The following is a 24,641-nucleotide window of genomic DNA, read 5'->3' as shown; positions in this document are numbered from 1 at the left end:
AAAGTATATAGGAGATAGGTTTCTTTTTCATTAAAGAAAGTAATTTTATATTTTTGCCTTTACATGCCCTTTAAGGCTCTTAGCTTCATGCTCTCTTTGACACACATACATACGACAATGAATTAGCGCTGATTGTGGTGCATAAAAGCACATAATACTTAATACTGAAATTCTAAAAGCAATACTTTCAAAATCATTATGACGCCGCTTATACACAGCTACCAGGGCAGTTTGTCCGATTGCTATAACCTGTCTGTACAGTTTCACCAGTTTCATATTTTTTTGAAAGCGCTTTGGTTTTCATTGCACAAGTGTGTGGGAAGAATTACTTATACATATAATATCTGCTCTATGTGATATTTTGCTGGTTATTCATAATGAGCTTGCAGCCACTCCTGCTGATGTGATAATCGAGAAGGTAATCGAGTAATCGAGTTTAAAGTTTGTAAGCTCAGGGTGTGATCTTTTTCTTACAGGGGTCAATGGGAACATATTAGAAAGGAGCTGCTAATCATTTGTTTAAGAATGACATGTGTGTGTGTATAAGCATATGTATTGCCCTCCTCTATCATGTACCATGTCACACCATGTGTAGCTTTTCCAGGACCAATATTATTACAATATATAATACAGTATATTACAGTAGGAACGAATAGTGTTATAAATAGCATTGCCCTGAGTTAAGAGCAATAAGAAATAGGGAAAAACAAATGCAAGGTGCCTCATGAAGGTGGGCTCAGTAGTACCAATCAATTGAAACGCTGGCATGCTTTTCAGCAAACAGTAGCCCTGGCCCAGGGTCTGAGGTTATAATATGTGGGCAGTGACTAATAAATTGCTTGTGATCCTTGTTCTTTAAAAGTAATTCAGTTCAGTGTAAAAAATAAAAACTGGGTAAATAGCAATTTTTACAACTTGTGGTGTTATTTTTTTTTTCAGGTTTTTTTTGCCCCATGGCCTGACTATAGACAGAGATGGGAATTATTGGGTCACAGATGTAGCCCTTCATCAGGTATTTATTTTAAAATGAAATGAAAAAGGTGTGTGTGTCCTACAAGTATTTTTATGTCAAAACTGGGCTCCGTTACAGTCTCGAGTTGCTCACACTCGCATGATTTTGGTTCCGTCATTCATTCATTTTATTTAATAATCGTTTGTATCATTTCTATAATTCCATTTAGGTTTTCAAAGTGGGAGCTGAAAAAGAAACGCCGCTGCTTGTATTAGGGAGGGCATTTCAGCCTGGGAGCGATCGGAAGCATTTCTGTCAGCCAACTGATGTTGCAGTCGACCCCATTACTGGCAACTTCTTTGTGGCGGATGGCTACTGCAACAGTCGCATCATGCAATTCTCACCTAATGGAATGTTCATCATGCAGTGGGGAGAAGGTAGGCCTCGCACAAGGAACGGATTTGTATACTAGTTACACCTGGGGGACAGGAACCAGTTAATTCTAGGTGTTAGTTCTCACTGGTCACTACTATTACCAGACTTATTAATCCAAACACTGCGAAACAGCACTTCTCAGCCAATAACCATAGAGTGTTCACACAGAGAGGTGGTGAATAGATAAAAACATACTATACTATATTTTGGAACATTTTTTTCATTTTTCATGCGGTCTTCTCCTGAGCTTCCTTGAGAAGCGCTGATTTATACTGTTTGGAGAAGGGAAAAGAAGGCGGCTACAGGATCGACCTTCCGGAATCCTTTTGAATTTTCCTTTTCAACTACTTATACCAGTGCCGGTTAAACTGGAAAGTGAAGACCGGGACTAAACAGTAACAAGTGGATTGAAGTGTTTATTAGTGACCTTCACAACTCAAACATGGACAGCACATATTCTTAGCTAAGTGGCTCAAGCTTGTCTATATACACTCCATATAAAGCATGGTTATTGGTTGTAGCACAGTGCTAGTGAGAATGCTAGACACTGTGCTACCTGTGGGATTAGCTAAAGGATCTATAACCTAAAATCTTCGAGCTTTCAAAGCAAATATTCTTGGTAAGCCTAACAGCATTCCAATGAAAAGAAATCTTCTGTTATTTTTATTAAAATCCTCGTGTTGTGTGTGAGAACTACTTAATAACCTTGATAACAGAAGTCTACTTCATAATATTTTCTTGTAAACCCTTGTGAAGAGCAGTGTTTAAGCATTGCCTTCCCATAAAACTGCTTCCAAGGAAAACCTTCATGCAAAAACAAAGATTGCATCAGTTTTGACTTCTTCAAATGGTTTCCAATGTGATTAATGACTTTCCTCTGTTTTCCGGGGTCTCTTTATCCCAAAAGATTATTTGTTTAAGTCTTGAGCCCCACGGGGTAACGAAGAAAGTAAATATTTTCTGCTGTGAGATTACAACCAGAAATGATGCAAACATATAATTCACAAGGAAGGTTTTAATTATAGAATGACTATCCCAAGGAATCCCTAGTCACTGGAGGCAGTTTGCTTGTGGCCCTATACCCCTCTACAGTGTTTAGGTCAGAATGTGCAATAGAGAATACCTATAGCAAACTGATTAAAGGAATGACAGACTCCACCTCTTAATCTCTGTGCTCAATAAGGAAAGCCACAGAAAGGGCTGATTTATGAGGACCTCCACATCTTGGGGATCAAGTAACCAGTTGGCCCATTGATAGTAATGTTGAGATGATACCCAAATTAAATAAAACAGTAGAATGTATATAGTGTATTGTAGAGTCAGTACCTAGAGGCTCTGGGATTTGCATTATACTGTATGTTTTTTTAAACCTATAATATGCCTTAGCATATAATATAATGCAAGCATTTCATTTCATGAAATCTTTGTTTATCTTGCAGAAACATCCTCAAACCTCCCCCGACCTGGTCAGTTCCGCATTCCACACAGTCTGACCATGATATCTGACCAAGGACAGCTGTGTGTGGCCGACAGAGAGAACGGCCGGATTCAGTGCTTCCATGCTAAAACGGGGGAATTTGTAAAGCAAATCAAACATCAGGAATTTGGAAGAGAGGTGTTTGCTGTCTCATATGCACCAGGTAAAATTCACCAGTAAATGTCTCAGTCGGTTTGTTGTATATGGCAATTGTTAAAGGGGTTGTTCGCCTTTGAATTAACTTTAAGCATGATGTAGAGAGTGGTATTCTGAGACAATTTGCAATTGGTCTTCATTTTTTATTATTTGTGTTTTTTGAGTTATTTAGCTTTTTATTCAGAAGCTCTGCCATTTTGCAATTTCCACAATCTGGTTGCTAGGATCCAAAGCATTGCTTGGAGCATTTAATACTCGCAGTACTGGTCAAAAGGGCTTGTGTGTCTCCTGGCCTAAATATTGGTCTGTGGGGGTGGTATCTGAAGAATCAGACTGTCTATACACATTGAGCTGAAGCCCACACACCTATGGGTATTCCATGCAATTTAAAACCTAAAGTCCCTTCCCAGGATTCCTTCTGCTACGACTGCAAATGAGGAAACGGTCTTGTCACTCAAGTTTTACACATAGATCCACTATGTTCGCTCTGTATTTGCTGAGCAGACCCAGGGACATATTCAATTCAGTCAAAAAAAGTTATCTCGTGGTTTATCATGTGAAAACTCTTGAACATTATTCAATTCGAGGAGAAAAAACTAATTCAGTTCCAGTTTTTCCTATAGACTTCAACAGAGTTTTCACGTACCGTATATACCCGAGTATAAGCCGAGTTTTTCAGCATCCAAAATGTGCTGAAAAAGTCTACCTCGGCTTATACTCGGGTCAGCGGTACCCGACCCGAGTAGCTGAGATTGCAGTCACTTTTAATCATTCCTATACCAACAGTTCACTTGGGGAGAGACTGCAATATCCCACAATGCCCTCTGTTGGTTATATGAAAGAATAACAGTGACTGCAATATCACACAGCGCCATCTGATGGTTATATGGAAGAATAACAGTGACTGCAATATCACACAGCGCCATCTGTTGGTTATATGAAAGAATAACAGTGACTGCAATATCACACAGTGCCCTCTGTTGGTTATATGAAAGATTAACAGTGACTGCAATATCACACAGCGCCATCTGTTGGTTATATGAAAGAATAAAAGTGACTGCAATATCACACAGCACCTTCTGTTGGTTATATGAAAGAATAACAGTGCGCCCTCTGTTGGTTATATGAAAGAATAACAGTGACTGCAATATCACACAGCACCCTCTGTTGGTTATATAAAAGAATAACAGTGACTGCAATATCACACAGCGCCCTCTGTTGGTTAGATGAAAGAATAACAGTGACTGCAATATCACACAGCACCCTCTGTTGGTTATACGAAAGATTAACAGTGACTGCAATATCAAACAGCACCCTCTGCACATGGTAGTGGGACAGTGGGACAATGCACACAGTAATCCGTTTGGCAATTCTCTGTCACCATCAGTTTTGCAAAGAAGTCCGGTTGATCGCTGGGGGGGTCGCTTTGGCAGAATGTGCGCTGCTGGGAGACAGGGCTGTAGTTGTGTCTAGGCTTATACTAGAGTCAATACGTTTTCCCAGTTTTCGTAGGTAAAATTAGGTACCTCGGCTAATACTCGTGTCGGCTTATACTCGAGTATATACGGTAATTGAATCAGGCCCATAGTGTTCAATAGATTTCACGGAGAACAAGTTAGGAGATTATTGTATTTTAGTGGTGCCTGATTTTTTTTTAACTGCTTGTTGACTGTTCCCTTTCCATTAAAACATGCCTTTCCTTTTTCCTTTTCACAAACGTTTTGGGCTAGACTTTTTTAAAAATGCTGTTTTTTTTGTTTTCTAATTTACCTATGAATCTATACATTTAAACATTTGTCCACTATTATTTCAGGTGGAGTGTTGTACGCTGTTAATGGAAAGCCGTACTATGGAGATTCCACCCCTGTACAAGGCTTTATGCTGAATTTCTCCAATGGGGATATTCTAGATACATTCATTCCTGCTAGAAAGGTAACATTCTGATACTACTTGCTATTAAGTGCCTAAAGCAACACAGAGGGGCACATTTACTTAGGGTCGATATCGAGGGTTAATCGAAGTCGAAGGATTTACCGCATTTCCTTCGTTCGAACGATCAAAGAAAAAATCGTTTGATCGAACGATTAAATCCTTCAAATCGGATTTTAATCCATCAATCGAACGATTTTCCTTCGATCAAAAAAACCTAGGAAAGCCTATGGGGACCTTCCCCATAGGCTAACATTGATGCTCGGTAGGTTTTAGGTGGCGAAGTTGGTGGTCGGAATTTTTTTCAAAGAGACAGTACTTCAACTATCGAATGGTCGAATAGTCGAACGATTTTTAGTTTATAGTCGAAGTAGCCAATTCGATGGTCGAAGTAGCCAAAAAAATACTTCGAAATTCAAAGTATTTTTTATTCTATTCCTTCACTCGAGCTAAGTAAATGTGCCCCAGAATGTCATTGATTTCAATTTTGTTTATGAGAGATCCAAGAAATATAGTTGATATTCCATTATGAAAGCATGTGAAAAACATGAGGGCTGGTTTACAAGTGGATTCCCCTGCAGTTAGTTGGTACTTTTGTCAGAATGCGCTTCTTGCACTTCAGTATAGATGCGCCTGCCTCTCATCTTGAATCCAGTTTTCTTTGGGAACTCTGTAGCTAAATGTATACTTAGTCCAGCAAATACTTGTGTATATAGTTGTGATTGGTAAATTGGTTTACAAATATCTTTCTGATTTGCTCTTTCAGAATTTTGAAATGCCCCATGATATTACTGCAGGAGATGATGGAACGGTGTATGTTGGGGATGCACATGCCAACGCTGTATGGAAGTTCTCCCCTTCAAGTGTGTACATTTTTATCTTAAAATCCTTTGTCCAGCAAATATTTTAATGGTTTTAGAAAGATGGACTTCTATTTTTTGTAAAAGCCAGTAATTTAAGGAAATGCACAGTTGTTCTTTAATTACATTAACATTTGCTCTTCACTTCCATTGAGTTGGGGGTCAGTAACTAACATGGAGCAGTTCATAATTGACTGTTAATGCCATCAAGTGTAGCCTATAAGGGTTAGTCCACATGAGGAGACTTTGCGTCTCTTCCCATCCGCTATAATGAATAGTCGCCTGTGGTTTAAAGTTTTCTGATTGGCTCCTGATATCCCATCCCGACTTGAGTGTGAAATAGATCATGACGGCACTTGGCTGAATCTCTGATTGATCTTCTCTTTCCTGCCCAGAGGCAGAGCATCGATCTGTCAAAAAAGCTGGAATAGAGGTAGAAGAAATAACAGGTACATGCATGCTGCAGACTGCACTGATTCCTGTGAAGCAAGCATTTAAACTTATAATTAGGCTTGTCCATATGTGCCAGACTTATGTTATATTCCTATTGCATAAAATACAACACAACCCTGCTCACTGCGTCTCATTTTATTGTTTATGTCTGGTCTTCAGTCATGTAGCATGTTGGTGCTTGAAAGATTGTGAACTGTTTTTGCATTTTTTAATACTTCTAGACTAGATAAGGAAACCCCAGTTAAACAAATGTGTCAAAAACGTAATGCTTATTCATTTATTTGTTGAGGAAAATGATCCGAAGGTACATATTGGTGTGTGCCAAAAGGACGTGTACCTCTTGGATCCTCAGTTCATTTTAAGGAGCCCAGCGTTTCAGTCAATGGGATAATAATCAGGTGTGAGAGTGGGAGGCCCTGTCTCATTTAAAGCATAGAAATCGGGGTCTTTGTATGGTTAAAATCAGACTTAGATAGCAGTCTGTACTGGGGCTAAAATTAAAGAAATTACTGGTGGATTTAGTTCTCCTTTAATGCCCTTTAAGGAGACTACCTATAATATATGTCTTCCTTGGCTGAGGTTTTATCATACATACTGACTGTGCATCTTGTGCATAAGTGTTAGGTTTAGTTACCCTTTAACCCTTACATTCTCATTGCCTAGTTACTAAAATATGTTTATTTCAACAAAATTGAATATATTTTGTATGGCTGTTGTATATAACCTATTGTGCTAATGCTTATTCAATACTCTTTTCAGAAACCGAGATCTTCGAGACCCATATGAGAAGCAGACCAAAGACCAATGAAAGTGTTGGGCAGCAAACACAGGAGAAACCGAGTGTTGTACAAGAAAGCAGCGCCGGCGTCTCTTTCGTTCTCATCATCACTCTTCTAATCATTCCTGTTGTGGTTCTCATCGCTATTGCAATCTTCATTCGTTGGAGGAAAGTTAGGATGTATGGAGGTATGTTGAACTATTAACCTGTCACCTAGGCAATAGGGACAAATAATTAATGTTATTATGCTGGCCACACACAACTATTTGGTCCAATGGCTAGACAGGTTTGTAGCCACACATGCAGAGGAACCAAATTGGGCTATAAAGACAGCTATTTGGTGCGTCTGAGAAACTTTATCCAAAGGAGCCTGTTTGTTTAATGATCATAGCAGTAAATGTACCAGTATCTCTGCTCTGAATCTGATCTCTCATAATATCTGGTTGTTTAGGACAAAACAAAATTAGAGCTGGCCATTTTTTTTCACGTGTAGCCGGCCTTTAAGGAAAACTATCCACCCCGAACAATGTAGGTCTCTATATTGCATAAAACAGCAATATGTAAAACTTTGCTTCATTTATATAAACCATTTTCATATTAATATACTTTTTTAGTAGTATGTGCCATTGGGTAATAATAAATAGAAAACTGCCATTTTAAAATATACAGGCCGTCCCCTGGGATCCTAGAATTCACAGTGCACACAAACAAACCAAACATGTTAGGTCACATGAGCCAATTAACAGACAAAGTTCTGTCTTTTGCTTCCACACTTCTTCCTGTTACAGTTAGAGCTGCAGTATTTCTGGTCAGGTGATCTCTGAGGCAGCACAGAGACCATCACGAAATGGGGGTTTAAGGCAAGAGATTTAAAAGGGCAATATTTACTTAAAGAGATACTGACACAGGAAAATAACCTTTTTTTATATCCATGATAACATTATCTTTGAATGCTATTTATAATTTTGCCATAAAAGTATTTGCCTGTATTACCTTTCTTATCCCCATGTTCCTCTATGAGGGGGCTGCCATATTTGTGCAGCAGTAGTCGGTTAGCATTAGAAACTCTAACTGACAGACTGAGATGGGACAGTCAGGTTGGCAATACAGTCAGGTTTATGAACTTTAAAGGAGAAGGAAAGTCTTGGTGCCTAACATTTGGCACCCCCAAGTGATTGTATTTATTTACCTGAAACCTGAAACCCGGGGCCGCTGCTCCTATCAGCAGAAAACTGCACCGGCCTGGGGTTATACCAGTGAGCGCACGGAGCGATCCTCTTCTGGCTTCTTCTTTTTTAGTGCGGCTGTGCAGTAGAAAGCCGAACTGTAACTAAAAAGTTGGCTATTTATTTCAACTGCGCATGCGCCTGCCCCGGGAAATTTGAAGAAAGAAGAAGCCGGAAGAAGATCGCTCTGTGGTGCTCACTGGTATAACCCCGGGCCGGTGCAGTTTTCTGCTGATAGGAGCACCGACCCGGGGGTTTCAGGTAAGTAAATACAATCACTTGGGGTGCCTAACATTTGGCACCCCCAAGTGCAAACAGACTTTTCTTCTCCTTTAAGTAATAATTACTCAGAAAAGCAGAACTATCTGCAAAAAAAACAATCAATGTGACTTTATATAACTTTTAGGGGCATATTTATCAAGGGTCGAACATTGAATTTGAAAAACTTTGAATTCCAAAAGACCAACCAAAATTAAGTCTAAGTTGTTGTTTTTTTTTTGGTCGAATAGGTCCGTTGCGATCTAATAGGTCCGTATTCGGCCAAATTCAAATTGTACGAATCTAAGTAATAGCGCATTCGATCGAATTCGAATCACAGTTTTTTCCCAATTGACTACAAGTTGGTTCTAGGAGGTCCCCCATAGGCTAAAACAGCAATTCGGCATGTTTTAGATGGCGAATCGTCAAAATCAATTTTTTAAGAGACAGTACATAAATAAATTTCGATATTCGAATTTTCAATTTTTTTTCAATTCGAATTTGAAGTACACAAAAAATAGTTCAAAATTCAATTTTTTGCATTTGAAAATTCACCTTGACCTTTGATAAATCTTCCGCTTAATGTAGATTAAGAAGACATTTTTTTAGTGTCAGTATCACTTTAAATATATATACCAGATTCTTTAATATGCCACTTAATAGTATATAAACTATCTGTTGCTTAAATATTCATTTTGGGGGGTATAGTTTTCCTTTAACAAGACTTAACTATAGTAATACTATGGTATATCAACTACTGGACCTCAGGAACACTCCTGCTTACTTTCATACATACCGTGTACAAGCCTTTCATATAAGTGCTGGTACTGCTCAGTATAAATTACACAAATGTAGGGTAGTTGAAGAGCTATTGCTTTGGAGCACACATTGTGAGTTGGGGCAGATTGGAAGCAGATTGGATAGCCAGGATATCAGACCCTTTTGCCTCTAACAAATACAAATAATCGCATCTATTACCCAATAAAAATCTAGCACATCATAACTGTTACGTCTGCTTAGGGGAATGACTTCTACTTTAGTAGTAATGAAGTTAAATTGTACCTATTAGTGATGGGCGAATTTATTCGCCAGGCGCGAATTCGCGGCGAATTTGCGCGATTCGCCGCCAGCGAATAAATTCGCGAAAATTCGCGGCAAAAATTCGCCGGCGTCAAAAAATTTTTTCGGAAAAATGGACGCCGGCGTAAAAAACGGGCGCCGGCGCCAAAAACGGGCGCCGGCGTCGAAAAAACGGGCGCCGGCGTCAAAAACGAGACGCCGGCGCCGTTTCGCGAATTTTTCGCCGTTTCGCGAATTTCGCTCGAAATTCGCAAATTTTTCAGCGAAGCGAAACGGCGCAAATTCGCCCATCACTAGTACCTATCCCATCATAAGGCCTGACAGGCAGACACTTATTGCTAGCGATGTGCTTTTCTCCATTTCAGTGAAAAAGCCAAGAGCCAATGGGCCCATGAGTTTAAGACCCACCAGCATTTATAAGGAGAAAAATATCCCCTATGAGCAGTCAACTCTCATTTTCCAATTTGAGTAAATTTTGCCAATTTAAGCAAAATTTTATTGGCCATTATGCTTGTAGCCTGCTCATAATTTTTACATAAATATACATATTAAAGGAATTGTTCAGTTTTAAAATAAAAACTGGGTAAATAGATAGGCTGTGCAAAATAAAAAATGTTTCTAATATAGTTAGTTAGCCAAAAATGTAATGTATAAAGGCTGGACTGACGAAGGGGCCCATTTACTTAGTTCGAGTGAAGGAATAGAATAAAAAATACTTTGAATTTCGAATGTTTTTTTGGCTACTTCGACCATCGAATGGGCTGATTCGACCTTCGAATCGAAGGATTCAAACTAAAAATCATTTGACTATTTATCCATTCGATAGTCGAAGTACTGTCTCTTTAAAAAAAAACTTCGACCCCCTACTTGGCCATCTAAAACCTACCGAATTCAATGTTAGCCCCATAGGCTTTGCTATCTTTTTTAGGTCGAAGAAAAATCGTTCGATCGATGGATTAAAATCCGAACGATTCGAAGGATTTAATTTTTCGTTCGATCGAACGAATTGCGCTAAATCCTTCGACTTTGAAGTCGAAGGATTTCAATTCGGCAGTCAACTATTGAGGGTTAATTATCCAGTTTTTATTTTTACACTGAACTGTTCCTTTAACATACCGGCGCCAATAAAATGTTAGGAAAGCTGTGCAAGTTGTTTTTGTCGACTCAGTTTAAATATCAGTAGCAATAAAAAGAATATGTATCCAAACATAAAATGCAGAAGTAACTGATTATTATTATTTTATACTAAATGCAGGTGACATTGGCCACAAATCAGAATCCAGTTCAGGGGGCATCTTGGGAAAACTTCGAGGTTGGTATATTCTTCTGCAATATTTATTTTAACATTTCCATTGAATAAAAAGAAAAGGGCTCAAATGAAAGAAGTCACGAATTCCGGCCTTTTTTTTTTTTGCACTTTTTTTGCCCATTGAACCTGGGGCATTATAACAATAGCAAAAACTGTAAAGGTAAAATAACAATAGCAGATACCTGCTTTAGGGATGCACTGAATCCACTATTTTGGATTCGGCCGAACCCCCGAATCCTTCAGCCGAAATATTCGGCTGAATACCGAACCGAATCTGAATCCTAATTTGCATATGTAAATCAGGGATGGGAAGGGGAAAACATTTTTTGCTTCCTTGTTTTGTGACAAAAAGTCACGTGATTTCTCTCCCTGCCACAAATTTGAATATGCAAATATAAATTCCGAATCCTGCTGAAAAAGGCCAAATCCCGAACCGAATCCTGGATTCTGTGCATCGCTAATCTTCTTACAAATTCTCTAGATTAGTTTAAAAATTTGTATAAATAAAAAATGTTCCACTGCCTTTTGGGAGGAGAGAACCTTCCTGAGTTATTAGTGTATCACTTTTACTTTGCTTTATAATAAGGTATTTTATTTCTTTGTTATTCAGTTTACTTATTACAATATACTGAAAAATAAAAATAATTAGCCCTATACAGTTGCAAGAAGGTCTTTATTAGACATGACTGTTTATACATTTGTATATACAGAAATAATTGGTTTTTACTACATTAACCTTTTTTAGAGGTTGTTCACCTTCCAAACCCTTTTTCAAAAAGATCACTAGAAATAAAGACTTTTTTAAAATGTCTTCTATTTGTGAGTTTTTTCTAATATTAAAGTTTAACGTTTCATTTTCGCCTTCTTATGTCTTTCTGGAGCAGCTTGGGTGGGGTGTTAATTGATACATTTAGGGGCAAATTTCGAGCTATTTTTTGTTTACTTTGACTAGGGAATAGTCCAAATTCGATTCTTATTTGAAATTAATTGGAAAATTCGAATATCTAAATGTATCATGTACTGTCTCTTTAAAAATTTGACTTCGAACATTCGCCGTCTAAAACCTGGCGAATTGCTGTTTTAGCCTTTGGGGGACCTCCTAGAACCTATTTGGAGTTAATTGGTGGACTTTGAAAAATCAAAGTTTTTTGGGGAGAAGCGTTGAATTGAATTTGATCAAATTCGCTATTCGTACGTTTCGAATTCAGCCAAAAAACTGACCTATTCAACCAAAAAAAAACTTTGACTTAATTTCGGTTGGTCTTTTTGAATTCAATTTTTTTTTCAGTTTGAAATTCGACCCTTGATAAATATGCCCCTAGTTAATACATTTGTTATCTATGTCCCTGCTGAGCAGAATCTCTGGGTTTCATTACAGGCAGCTGTTAGAATTGATACAATAGTTGCTAATACTCCAGCGATGCTGCTGAGAAATGTATCAACTAATTGTATTAAGTAAATGTAAATTGTAACAGTTCAGAATCTGCACCTGAATTACTGAGCTGCCAGACTGAAACACCAGAGACACAAACATTATATTTTAGAATTTAATTTTGCAAAAATGGAAAAAAAAAAAAAAATCTTTATTTCTGGTGAAAAATCTGAAAAAAACTTAACTGAATAAAAGTGTTTGGAAATTGAACAACCCCTTTAAACCTTTTTCTGAAGAACACACCCATATGTAATACGAAAACCTTACTCATAAATCAGAAATGTATGAAGTAGATTGTCTGGACATTGGGGCCCCATATCATTCTGATCCAAATCCAATACATACTTATAGACGTGCATGTTGTAAAGTACTTTAAGGGACTCATTTACTTAGCTCGAGTGAAGGAATAGAAGAAAAAATACTTTGAATTTCGAATGGTCGAATATGGCTACTTCGACCATTGAATAGGCTACTTCGACCTTCGACTACTACTACGACTTCGATTCGAACTAAAAATCGTTTGACTATTCGACCATTCGATAGTCGAAGTACTGTCTCTTTAAAAAAAACTTTGACCCCCTAGTTCGCCACCTAAAACCTACCGAGGCCAATGTTAGCCTATGGGGAAGGTCCCTATAGGCTTCCTAACAATTTTCTCTTCAAAGGAATATCCTTCGATCGATGGATTAAAATCCTTTGAATTGTTCTATTCGAGGGATTTAATCGTTCAATTGAACGGTTATTCCTTCGATCGTTGGAATAGCGCTAAATCCTTCGACTTCGATATTCAAAGTCGAAGGATTTCAATTCGGCAGTCGAATATCGAGTGTTAATTAACCCTCGATATTCAACCCTAGGTAAATGTGCCCCTAAGTCTTTAAAGAGATACTGACACCAGAAAATAACCTTTTTTTATTCTATAACATTGTCTTTGAATGCTATTTATAATTTTGCCTAATGATTTTATATTACCTTTCTTACCCCCGTGTTACTGTATAAGGGGGCTGCCATATTTGTGCAGCAGGAGTCCGTTAGCATTAGAAACTCTAACTGACAGTTAAAGAAGGGACAGTCAGGTTACAGGTTTAGGAACTTTAAGTACTTACAAATGCAGAGAAAAATGATCAACATGACCTATAGGTAACTTTTAATATAGATTAATATTTTGAAAAGAACTTTTTTACTGTCAGTATCCGTTTAAGGGAGTTATTTATCAAAATCCAAATTCTACGGATTTTTCAAATAGATAAAAAAAAGTCTGACCTAACTAGAAGCCACAATTTGCCCTTATTTATCAATAATAAAAAAATCTGATTTTTGGACTGTCGCACAAAAAGCACGACTTTTATGGATTGTCGCGTGAAAAATCGGAATTTTTAGTAATTGTCGCCCGAAATCGACGGAAAAGTCTGAAATCTTTGGATTATCATTTGAAACCCAGCACAGACAATAATATCTTCAAATTGCAAATGGGACCTCTGCCATTGACTTCTATAGGACCTCAGCCGGTTGAAGATGGAGTATTTTCAAATTCTGACTTTTAGCAGCCTTGGTATAAAATAAATTTCGAAAAATTTGATGTTTTTTTTTCCAAATCCAAATTTATAGTAAAAAAACCTCAAATTTTTCAAATTTTTAGCATTTGGACTTGAATAAATAACCCCCCCAAATGTGCATATGCTAATATTCTTCAGTGTTCCTCATCTCATAATTAGTGATGGGCGAATTTGCGTCGTTTTGCTTCGCGGAAAAAAAAAAAATTCGCGAAACGGCGAAAAATTCGCGAAACGGTACCGGCGTCTCGTTTTTGCCGCCGGCGCCCGTTTTTTTTACGCCGGCGCCCGTTTTTGAAGCTGGTGTCCGTTTTTTCCGACGCCGGCGAAAAAATTTTTTGACGCCGGGGGAATTTTTGCAGGTGAATTTTCATGGCCATTTCGCAAATTTATTCGCTGGTGGCGAATCGCACAAATTCGCTGCAAATTCACACCTGGCGAAAAAATTCGCCCATCACTACTCATAATTCTCCAGAGTTGTTCTGGACTCTTGCCTGACACTTGCTCTTGCAGCCCACTGCCACATTTTAATCAACTTTCCTCTGAGTTCAATAGGGCTACACAGTCTTCAACTATCATGTCCCCCACCTCCCCCGGGTTCCTACAAGTAATTGTAGGAATATGTCCGCCTCTATCTTATTTCTAAGCAAATGCCTAACCTTGCTTCACCTCAAGTTATATGTTTTATGTTTATTTTAGGGAAGGGCAGTGGAGGCCTTAATCTGGGAACATTCTTTGCAACGCATAAAGGATATAGTAGAAAAGGCTTTGACAGGCTGAGTACAGAAGGAAGCGACCAAGAGAAAGATGATGATGATGATGGCTCAGACTCTGAAGAAGAGTATTCTGCCCTGCCTATTCCACCAGTATCTTCCTCCTGAAACAGTTGACTTCTTCCATACAACCTTTTGCTCCATTAGCACGTTTAAAATGGTGTATTTAAATGTTACTGTACTAGTCTGTGGACTGTACAATCGTCATAGCTTTTATTTTTATTTGAAGTGCTGTTGTAGCCTTTATATGAACATTCAGAATAATTCTATTTGGTCAATGACTTTGGCTTTTCCAGTGTTTGATGGCCTTCCTCTGCTTCACCAAGAGCACTTTAACTGCCAATTATTTTCAAGCCTTTAACTGAAATCGAATCGCATTACAACGATACGTGCCACATAAATGCAAAGCTGCTAAATCTCTTCTATTTTTTTAAATTAACAACACGATGTCGCGCTCAAGAAAGGAAACGATAAAGACAAAATATTTAATGTTTCTTATTTCTTTCTATTTTTTTTTCATTGTTTTTGGTGTTCTTGGGGTGTCTTCTTTTCAGATGGTTCCGCGGTTTAGAACACTATTTTCAGGAACTGAATGTACTTTGTGTAATAAAGTGTTCGCAGAGCATTACTCTCAGCTTGTTTTTAAATGTGTATATAGTCCTATACATCCATGTTTCCAGTGATCATCGGAAATATAATTATTAGAAAACACAGTCTGCTGTCTCTCTCAAAAGCTAGTTCTGAAGTTACTTTAAGAAGCTCCACTCATATCACAAAAGCTTTCACTCATACAGTCTAATGGAAGTAGTAAGAGTTGAATCTAGAATATTTTATTGTCATTTTGACTTTCCTCTCCCTACTTCTGTGAAGTTGTTACTGCTTTGAAGGTGGCATGCACTCTTGGGATGACCGTCCACAACATTCATTGCCCTCATATTGTGTTCTAAAGAATCCAGAAGGATGTTTGACCTAGAAGTCTAACTAGCAGGAACTCCAGAAAATAAACCCCAGACAAGGTGTATTGTACCACTAGAGTTTATGGTAGATAATACAACATCTGCTCAGCTTCCATGCTATACCAAGATACTCATTTATAGGCAGTATAAGTGCTAGGTATGGTGCAACACACTATTGTTGAGCTGGAGGTATTTTGTCTACAATAAACTCCATTTTTTGTGTGGTGATTCGCTTGTTGTACTGCCTAGATGTTGATTTATCCTCATCTCAAGAATAGATGCTCCTCCTACTGTAAATCTATGGCAATACACATATTTCACCAAAATGTAGTTTCTAGTGGTACTTTAAATAGATTATTAACATGTTCCTTTGATTATTGGTTAGTTTAGGATCTAATTATGCAATGAAATTAGAGTACAGGCCATCATTCAGGGGCACATTTACTTAGCTCAAGTGAAGGAATAGAATAAAATATACTTCGAATTTTGAAGTATTTTTTTGGCTACTTCGACCATCAAATTGGCTACTTCGACTACGACTTTGAATTGAACGATTCGAACTAAAAATCGTTAGTCAAAGTACTGTCTCTTTAAAAAAAACTTCGACCACCTACTAAAACCTACCAACCATCAATGTTAGCCTATGGGGAAGGTCCCCATAGGCTTTCCTAGCTTTTTTTGATCGAAGGAAAATCGTTCGATCGATGGATTAAAATCCTTTGTTTTGATTTGAAGGATTTAATCGATTGATCGAACAGTTTGTGATAAATCCTTCGATATTCAAAGTCGAAGGATTTTACTTCGACAGTCGACCCTAAGTAAATGTGCCCCTCATAGTCTTCATCCCCTGCTGGGTATCTGAGTCGGTCTGATAATTAAGTTAGAGGGTATCTGCTATGGAGGATACAAGAGTATAACAAAGATAAAGAAAGCTATTATGTTCTTGTTCTTATAATATGTATTGTTTTTGTCATCCACATTCATTCAATTTGAATGTGCTGTCTCATTTTATAGGATGTAAACCTTGTTTTGCCCCATCTTTCAGCCATGGCTCTCTTTCTGAGTTGGGGGAATTTATTAAGATGGCACAAAATAGGCAAACCTGGCTCAATGGACCAATGATTTTCAAATGAAAATCTCCTTTTGCAACGTAAACATGGACAAAGCATGATGAATTCATTAGTTTATTCTGGGTAAATGGGAAGGTGGGAAGTCAGCTATGAGAGGTACAAAAAGTTTGTGTGTGTGTGTGTGTGTGTGTGTGTGTGTGTGTGTGTGTGTGTGTGTGTATATATATATATATATATATATAATACAGCAGAATGAAAGCACTCACAGCAAAAGTCGAATTAGAGGGCTACCTTTGCGAAAGATTCGGCTGAATACAAATCCGAATCCTAATTTGCATATGCATATTAGTGGTGGGAAGGGGAAAACATTTTTTACTTCCTTGTTTTGTGACAAAAGTCATGCTTTTTTCCTACCCACCCCTAATTTACATATACAAATTAGGATTCGGTTCGGCCAGGCAGAAGGATTCGGCCGAATCCGAATCCTCCTGAAAAAGGCCGAATTCCGAACCAAATCCTGGATTCGGTGCATCCCTAGAAAGTATAATTCCTGACCTCTTTCCATGGGACTTTTTCTATTGATTATAATCCCATCGAAAGAACCCAAAAGCATGACCTAGCAGTCTATATGAATTGGTGTCTTCTTATTGGGGGCAAATAATGTCTCTAAATACCACTATCGTAATAAAGGTATGGGACCTGTTATCCAGAATGCTGGGGACCTGGGTTTTTCTGGATAATGGATCTTTCCGTAGTTTGGATCTTCATACCTTAAGTCTACAAGAAAATAATGTAAAACCCAATAGGCTGGTTTTGCCTCCAATAAGGATTCATGATATATTAGTTTGGATCAAATACAAGGTACTGTTTTATTATTACAGAGAAAAAGGAAATCATTTATAAAAATTTGGATTATGTCATTATAATGGAGTCTATGGGAGACAGACATTCCGGATAACGGATCCCATACCTGTAGTGACAGTTCCCTAGGTTTTGCCCATGACCTGTACTATGCAAATGCCTGATTTGATGCAACAATGTTACAAGGTTTTGAGAAAGAAAACTTTAAAGTATGATACTGTAGCTGTTTATTGAAATAATGACATGAGATAACTAACTAAGCCTTACTTTGCCTTTAGTGCATAATCTGATGTATAAAAAATACAAAAACGTCTACATGAAGAAATTAAACTAAATATGTTTTACAAGCAAATCATCAAAGCTAAATGATTAAATCTTTATTCCTGCATCAGTTAGGCATGTAATCAGTTATTAGAGGTTGCAGTGTGCTATGCAGCAGTGTTTCAAGAACAGCTTTCTGTTTATATCTGGGATTATAGATTGATGTGGTTTATAGGATTGAAGGATTGTCTGGCAGGGAATTTAAACCTGCATTAAAAATAGCAGCAGCAGCAGCAGTGATGTCTACTAGAAGTAAGTACAACATATCATATTTTGTTAAAGGAAAACTAGTGTAGGTCTCCATAAAAACATATTGCATAAAACAGCTCATATGTAAAACCCTGCATCATGTAAATAAACCATTTTCATAATAATATACGTTTCTAGTAGTATGTGCCATTGGGTAATTCTAAATAGAAAATTGCCATTTTAAAAAATAAGGGCCGCCCCCTGGGATTCTACGATTCACGGTGCACACAAACCAAGGGAAGACATACTTGTTAGGTCACATGAGCCAATTAACAGAGTTCTGTCTTTTTCTTCAACACTTCTTCCTGTTACAGTTAGAGCTGCAGTATTTCTGGTCAGGTGATCTCTGAGGCAGCACACAGACCATCATGAAATGGGGGTTCAAGGCAAGAGATGTAAAAGGGCAATATTTACTTAAATATACATTCCAGTCTGGTAAGATGTCACTTAATATGATATAAATCTGCTGCTTAAGTATTCATTTTGGGGGTATAGTTTTCCTTTAAGGAGAATATAGGTAAGAACAGGGGAAATTATTTTTCATCTCAAATGTATACAATATATAGGTAACAAGAGAAAATGCGGAGGCACATTTGCATGCGTGTGATTGCTTTTAACCCATGTGCCCATTACATTCCGAATGCTTGCTTTGCACCAGTCATTATCACACGATTCCATCTGTAAAAGTACTTTCCAAAGAGGATGTGCATTTTCAATTACACCGAATCCGCAGAATACATGTCATGACTGTTGGGTCTGTTGGTTTTCTAATACTGTACTACACTTACTAGTAAATTATTTGCCATGAAGAAATATAATTTCTACCAAAAATAGTGATTGATCAAGTTAGTGATGTTGGACTGCAATTATTCTGAACACAACTGTATATACTATAAAAATAGAGGGGGGGGGGGGTGTAATTAATGGGGCATATTTTTAATGTCTTCAAGTATGTCTCTGTTGGAGGATACCTTATAACATTTCCTTCCCAGGGAGAGAGGCCTTTTAATTGTTTGCACCTTTATTTCTCTGTGATGCTATTTTGCAAATTCATGCGTATTTAAATATTTCATGCATTTGCATTATGCAGTAAATTTGAAACTCAAGGGTTTACGGAAGATCAGAAGTCCCCTTTGAAATATAATTGGCCTTCTTTTTTTGCCAGACAGGAAGGAAATACAAAGGAAATATTGCTTTATTCAAAGATATAAAAAATATAGTTTCCAACATGTATAAAATGCATGTGACTTCTCTACATTTTTTTTTCTTCACTTATTGTACATCATGGATTTGGAAACCATGTTGTTTTACTTTCTGCAGCAGCTGAATCTCTGATGTACAGATTTCTTGGTGACAGTTGCTTTGGGGATGTTCCCAATTTTTTGCCACCTTCTGCTTTTTCAATACCTTTTTAATTCCCTCTTGGTCAGCAGTCGCTTATAGCTTCCTTTGAACAGAAGTAACTGTATTATTATTGCCATCTGAGAGCGTAAGTCTATTTTTTCCACAGCTTGAAGCAAATCTGTCATTGCTCCTTGCCTGCTTGGTTACACATATGCTCACTGTGTTTTCATAAGCTTGAGCAGTGTGTGACCCATAAAGAATTTCCAACAACTAAACACATATCTGAAAATGATTTCTGAAATCTAGAATTGTTTCCCATCAATGAATCCCTGCATTGAGGGTAGAACGTCATTACTAGACACAGCCATGCGTGCGCTCAGTGGCGGAACTACCGGGGGAGCAGGGGGTGCGAGTGGACCAGGGCCCGCACCCCCTCAGGGCCCCCCGTCAGTTCGCGCGCCGATTTGTGCCGGCCAGTTCCGGGTGTACGGAGGGGGGCGGGGGCCTGGCGCCAGGACCCGTCCCCCTCTAGTTACTTTTCTGGGTGCGCTGACGTCAGGTCACACTTAGATATGTCTCGTTGCAGACAGCATCTCAGAAAGAAAAGAAACATGAAAGCCTTCTCATTCTGGGACGTATAAAACCAGAAGTCACAATTGGGTCTCATTGCTAAGAGGTAAGGAATCCAGTAGAATTCCATCCTCCCACAGCACGTTAGAGTAGCAAGGCTTTGCTATTAGGGATAAACCGAATCCACTATTTTGGATTCAGCCGAACCCTAGAATCCTTTGGGAAAGCTTCAGCCGAATCCGAATTTTCATATGCAAATGAGGAGTTGGAAGGGAAAAACATTTTTTTGTGACAAAAAGTCACTTTGCATATGTAAATTAAAATTCCGGTTTAGTTTGGCCGGGCAGAAGGATTCAGCCGAATCCCAATCAAGTAAAAAGGAAGTAAAACATGTTTTCTCCTTCCCATCCCTAATTTGCATATGCAAATTAGGACTCATATTCAGCTAAATCTTTGGAGAAATTGTAATTGAACAGCACCACTCAATCTTTGTAAGATAAAAATGCCTTTATTGCAGACTTCTGGGCATCACAGCAACGTTTCAGGCCTCAAATGGCCTTTTATCAAGCTAGCTTGATAAATCATCAGTAATCATCAATCATTAGTAAACCTGAGTTTAAGATGTAGTTCTTCTGATCTAGTTGTTATGGCCTCTTGCCTGTGTTGTTTTTAAGCAGAGTAATATGAAGTAAGATGTGTGATCAGCAGCCCTATGTATGGCTGCATCTGCCACTATAGACTATAGAAATTCCAACATGCAGAATATGTTTTTACTCAGTCTACAAAATAAAAAGAAGATGGTAAGAGGAGTATGGTCTTTCCTCGCTTTTGAAGGCACGATAAACATGCAAAGTCAGTCATTTTATATTGAATTTGAAATGCACAAATGTTTCTGCTTGCATTCGACCGCATTGCATTTGTCTGGCAGGTGAAGGGGCTTGTGTTTAGTCACTGGAGATGGGAATATAAAGACACATTGCTGCTGAGTGCAGTTAAAGTGTTCTCATAAGCAGGTTTGTCCTTAGGGAAATGGCTAACATTTCCAGAATTTTAATATTATGCCAGAATGACTGATCTTGTTATCAGCTATGAAAATGTTGTCCTTGTGATTCTTCTTCGTATACCTAATTCAGTTGCAATATGGGTGTCTGTTTTTCAGGATTTGAGCTGTACTCCATGGTGCCTTCCATATGTCCCTTAGAAACTCTCCACAACTCCTTGTCCTTAAAACAAGTGGAGGAATTCCTCGCTGCTATTGCAGCTCCCTCGAGCGACCACCAGATGGACACACCGACTGCTTCTCCTTGTAGGGCTGCTTTTATATTTCATGCTTTGTGCTGTATAATAGTTTTGTGTTTGTAAATATTTTAGCTTTTTATTCCAGTATGTGCCATACGGTTGATGGAAAAACCGCACTGGAACTTAGTCTATATACTTTTTTAGTGTTTAGAATAAGATTAATCTGACCACATATGCTGTGATCTAATCAGCAACTATTGCAGTGAAATCAGAAGTTCGAAAATCCAAATGGCTTGTGGTCTTTATTGGCACATTTTGGAAGGTTACTACTGGCAAATCTGCATTGTGGCATTTCTGTAAGTGGCGGATTTCATAACCCACTTGGACGTTTGGCCGAGTAATTGGATCGCTCATAAATTTTCATGTTTAGCTATCTTCAGTCTTAAGGTGTTCCATCACTACGCTATTGCTATCTGTTTTGTGCTTGGTTGCATATTCTGATTTATTTGATTTAATCCTTGCAGCCACTCCTGGATTCTACACTCATGTTGGAAGCAGGAAAATATCATTGAATACCTACAGGCCAACTAAAATTCTTCCACCAACATTTTCCCTGTCTACAGATGTTGAAATGTCAGATTCCGCGTTTCATAAGTAAAAATAGCCGTCGTAATTAAATAAAATTATTAATTAATTCAAAATATACTTGTTATTTAGAATATACTTGGTTGATTTTTTTTAGTCTTATGCCCCATGTTTTAAACGTTTTCGAATTCAAGTGTTCTGCATTTTATAATTGATGTCAACATTTTGTAGCCCACTGTGCTTAGTGAAATGTAGCTGCTTGCATTGACTGACATAAAAATTACAGGTATGGGACCTGTTATCCAGAATGCTCAGGGCCTGGGGTTTTCTGGAAAAAGGATCTTTCCATATTTTGGATTTCCATACCTTAAGTCTACTAGAAAATCATTTAAATGTGAAATAAACCAATAGGCTGATTTTGCTTCCAATAAGGATTATCTTTTTTACTTTATCATATCTTTACTGTTTTATTATTACAGAGAAAAAGCAAATAATTAAAAAAAAAAATTTGAATAAAATGGAGTCTATGTGAGATGCCCCTTCTATAATTCAGAGCTTTCTATATAAGGGGGTTCCTATACCTGTATAATTGTCTTGTTTTTTTTTTTGTTTTTTTTGGAGGATTCTGTTGGCTTTCTTAGATGTACTGCAACAAATTACGTCTCAAATATCAATTCCCCTTAATATAATTGTTGAAAAACTTTAGATGCCTCCCCTCTCATGACTATTTAACTGTTTAGTAGCTTTTGTCTCACTATACTTAATCACCATTACTCCTCTTAGTTCCCTCACAAGTTCGTTTTGGGTAGAAGATTGGGGTGTATGTGATACCTGCACAGGCTAATTGGAATAACTTGTAGCAGTTCTTTTCATCATGTTATATATTTCAGTAAAACGTGCAAAATAATCTTTTGTTTTCCTTAGAACCACAAACAGTTATTTTTATTGTATGTGCTTGTTCTAACTGTCCTGTCTCTTCATAGAGAATTGCAGCTCAATAAGCACAGAGCCAGTTCTGGCCGATTCTGCTGATAATAATATACATCAGGCATAAGATGATTAAAGACCACTGTGCCCAACCAAACCAAATCCATGTAACAGGGCTGGATTGATTCTTCTAAGAACCGTGCAAAAAGGGACAATACAAGTTTTCCATAGGTATCTTTGTCGCAGTTTTTTATATATATGCTGCTTATTGTTTTGTATATACAGATACAACTATTATTATTATTTGTTTACACTGTAAATAACCAGCAATTATGTCAAGAGCTAAAAATAAATGCCAATACATTGCTATTACTGAACAGTTTTAATCTGTGATGGAGAAATTGTTAACAATAAAATATTTTATTGTATATTAAGGCACACTTTAGCATGCTTGTGAGATCTGCTCTGTTTCTGAATACACGCTACACACAGTCACTAATTGTCCAACAAGCTGCTTTTATTCAATATAACTCTAGTGTTGCATATTCTGTAGTATTTATACATGTCTGATGTGTGTAAGGTGTTAGTGTTTATCTTGTATATAACAGAGGAACCATGAAGATCCTATAACCTGTAGTAACCATTCAGTAGGCTGCATGTTGAAAGGGGTTAGCCTGGGATTCGTCCAGTCAGTAGTTAGCTTTACATTTTTGAATGACTCAAAGTGCAAATCCTACTTTCCAATATACATTATTTAACATTTTGAGTAATTAGTTATTTGTAATTGTCATTGCAAGCAGCATCTGTTGACTCTTTATATCTTCTGTGCTGCTTATTTTGATTCCTGAAACAATTTACTAAAAGGCAGCTGATTAAGGCTAAAGCAAATCCGGTTATGCGGCAAGAATTAGCCCCTTCATGACCTGCACTGGATCCATTACATTGAACCAGGTGCAGGCACAAATGGCAATTTTGGCACTGAAACATGGGAGCAGGTCAGTAACATTGACCTTCCAAAGTAGAATATCACAGCGGGCTCATGGGCGCCTTCTTCGGATTTCTCTACTAAGGGACTGCTGAGCATTTTGACGCATGAGCCCGGAAGCTCCATAAATTACCAAAGAGACAAGGGCCCTTAATCAGCATGGCAGCATATGTTGAGCCAAAACCTGTATATACAGTATGGTTCAGCTTTAATTATTATTGTTTACATGTATTTATTGCCTTCTCATATATAGAAACTACCCATGCCATGTCCACTAATGCACCCCCATACCACCACCGATATTGGCTTTTCAACAAGCCTGATTGTCCTTCCCCTTTTTAGCCTGGAGGATGCAGCAACCATGATTTCCAGAAACAATTTCAAATAATAATTGGTCAGATGACTAACCCTTGAGGGTAGTAAATTTCCTACCACTTCAGTTGAACTGAGGAAGCCACTTAGATGAGCGGAAAAACGTTTTCAAGAAAAACTCTAAGGGGCAGATTTATCAAGGGTCGAAGTGAATTTGAGGGAATTTTCGAAGTAAAAAAGTTCGAATTTTTCGAATTTACTTCCACTTTGATTCCATGTAAAAATCGTTCGACCATTCGATAATCGAAGTACTGTCTCTTTAAAAAACTTCGACTTCAATACTTTGCCAAATGAAACCTGCCGAAGTGCTATTTTAGCCTATGGGGACCTTCTACAGCATTTTTGTAAGTTTTTGAAACCAAAGTATAAATCGTTCGATCGTTCCATTTTACTTTGACCGCAGAATAGCCAAATCCGATGAAAAAAAGTTCGAATTTCATATTCAAAGTATTTTAATTTGATGGTTGAATTTCAAAGTATTTTTTAACTTT

General features: G+C 37.8%; 1 protein-coding gene across 8 annotated transcripts in view; it reads left to right on the top strand.

Moving 5' to 3' along the window:
• pam.S (peptidylglycine alpha-amidating monooxygenase S homeolog) overlaps window positions 1-15,299 on the top strand; it is a 111,344-nt gene extending 96,045 nt beyond the window's left edge. For 6 of the 8 annotated variants that reach the window (XM_041573527.1, XM_018234106.2, XM_041573516.1 and 3 more), the window contains 9 exons: window positions 940-1,012; window positions 1,182-1,389; window positions 2,827-3,027; window positions 4,834-4,952; window positions 5,716-5,812; window positions 6,205-6,258; window positions 7,022-7,228; window positions 10,860-10,916; window positions 14,598-15,299. In XM_041573527.1, coding sequence (XP_041429461.1) covers window positions 940-1,012; window positions 1,182-1,389; window positions 2,827-3,027; window positions 4,834-4,952; window positions 5,716-5,812; window positions 6,205-6,258; window positions 7,022-7,228; window positions 10,860-10,916; window positions 14,598-14,779 — 1,198 coding nt within the window. In that variant the 3' untranslated portion in view covers window positions 14,780-15,299. 8 annotated transcript variants of the gene reach the window in all.
• Window positions 15,300-24,641: the final 9,342 nt, after the last annotated feature.

This window comes from Xenopus laevis, chromosome 1S (assembly GCF_017654675.1).
Source record: "Xenopus laevis strain J_2021 chromosome 1S, Xenopus_laevis_v10.1, whole genome shotgun sequence".
Classification (NCBI taxonomy): domain Eukaryota; kingdom Metazoa; phylum Chordata; class Amphibia; order Anura; family Pipidae; genus Xenopus; species Xenopus laevis.
The sequence above is the reverse complement of the archived record's forward strand: the minus strand, read 5'-3'. Positions and strand labels throughout refer to the sequence as shown.